We start from the raw sequence: 1,842 nt of genomic DNA, 5'->3' as shown, positions 1-1,842 counted from the left end.
CACACAGGCTAGTGTTGATTCAGAAGAGAAACCACCCTTCAATTGAGCAAAGAGGGATTCAGGTAGATACTCTCAACTTGGATATAAACTTAGCTAGTGACTGGAGGGATGACATAAAACAGGCGCTAGAATCAACCGAGAGAGATATTTCACATGGTTTAAAAATGAGAGGTCTTAATTATGTCTTAATGGAGGGAGCTTTGTAGAGGAAAGGTTTAGATGGTCTGCTCCTCAGGTGCATAAGTTTTCCAGAAGCATTGGAGATCATGAAGCAAGTTCATGAGGGAGTGTGTGGAGCGCATCAATCTGGAGTAAAGATGAGATGGTTGATAAGGAGGTATGGCTACTATTGGCCATCCATCCTGAAAGATTGCATCAAATATGCTAAAGGATGCCAGCCATGTCAGAAACACGGGAACATCCAAAGAATTCCTGCGGACGAGCTCCACAGCGTTGTCAAACCATGGCCGTTCAAGGGTTGGGCCATGGACCTAATAGGGAAAATCTATCCGGCATCATCTAAAGGCCACTCATTCATCCTTGTGGCCACATATTTTTTCACCAAATGGGTAGAGGCAGTGCCTTTGAAGAAAGCAGAACAAGGGGATGTCATTAACTTTGTGAAAGAGAATATTATTCATAGATTTGGAATTCCAGAGTCCCTGACCACGGATCAGGGAACTATGTTCACTGGTTCAGATATGAAGGAATTCACAGAAGACTGTGGAATCAAATTGAGAAATTCATCCCCTCATTAGCCACAATCCAATGGACAGGCCGAAGCATCGAACAAAGTTTTAATAAATATTTTACAGAAAATGATGGAAGTAAATCCCAGGGATTGTCCACGGTTATTATCAGAAACTTTGTGGACATACAGAACATCCAAGAGGAGTGCCACTGGAGTGAGCCCTTTTTCCTTTAGCTTTCGCCACGATGCAATGCTCCTGTTGGAGATTATGGTGCCATCAATGCGAGTGGCAAGGCAAAATGAACTTTCCCTGGAACATTATAATGAAGCAATGATCATGGAGTTAGAAGAACTGGATGAGCTGAGAATCCAAGCGTACAATGCTATGCTGTTACAGAAACAGAAAGTTGCAAGAATCTACAACAAAAGGGCTAACAAGAAAAGCTTCCATGAAGGGGAAATAGTGTGGAAGGCTATATTGCCTTTAGGAACAAAGGATAGGGAGCTGGGCAAGTGGTCTCCCAATTGGGAGGGACCATTCAAAGTACATAAGGTGTTAGACGGAAATGAATATTGGCTATCAAGTCTAGATGGCCATCCACACAAAAGATGCATAAATGGCAAGTATCTCAAGCCTTATTTTCCAAGTATGAGTGAGGAAATGGAAAAAGCTAGCGAGTGAAGCAAACACGAAGGCTGATATTCAGTGGGGAGTTGGCCTTCTTTAGTGGGGAGTTGTCCTTCGGGGCCACTTTTGTATATATTTAGTTCCTTATTTCAAGATGTCATTTGAGGTAGGCCTTAGGGCCACTGAAATAAATATTTTTTGTTTATGATTCAACAATAAAATTGATCGGAGAAAGTGGGACAGTAAGCCAGTTTCTTTATTTTGAAGGTCCTTTGTTTCACTAGGGAGTCGGCCTTATGGCCACTTACTATATATGACTTCGGTCGATATTTCCAATATTATTATGGTACGAGAAATCATGGTGAAGTAGACCGTACCGCCATTATATAAATTGTTTGTTTGCATGTGCAGTGACAGACCCATGAAGTAGGCCTTGAGGCCACTTAGAATACGGCAGGAAAGAAACACACTGAGCGGGGAGTTGAGCTCACCGAGCGGATAACGAGTAATAAAGGAAGAACAG

At 42.3% G+C, this 1,842-nt stretch overlaps 1 protein-coding gene across 1 annotated transcript; it reads left to right on the top strand.

The window, feature by feature from the left end:
* The first annotated feature begins 818 nt into the window (after positions 1-818).
* LOC142528399 (uncharacterized) lies at positions 819-1,373 on the top strand. Its single transcript, XM_075633445.1, has one exon. It carries the CDS (start codon positions 819-821, stop codon positions 1,371-1,373), a length of 555 nt encoding a protein of 184 aa, XP_075489560.1.
* The last annotated feature ends 469 nt before the right edge of the window (positions 1,374-1,842 follow it).

Source organism: Primulina tabacum, chromosome 16 (genome assembly GCF_025594145.1).
Source record: "Primulina tabacum isolate GXHZ01 chromosome 16, ASM2559414v2, whole genome shotgun sequence".
NCBI classification, from domain to species: domain Eukaryota; kingdom Viridiplantae; phylum Streptophyta; class Magnoliopsida; order Lamiales; family Gesneriaceae; genus Primulina; species Primulina tabacum.
This window is presented reverse-complemented; position numbering and strand designations above follow the sequence as displayed.

Coding starts and splice junctions, on each gene's coding strand:
- LOC142528399 (XM_075633445.1), top strand. CDS start 819: ATGATGGAAGTAAATCCCAGGGATTGTCCACGGTTATTATCAGAAACT.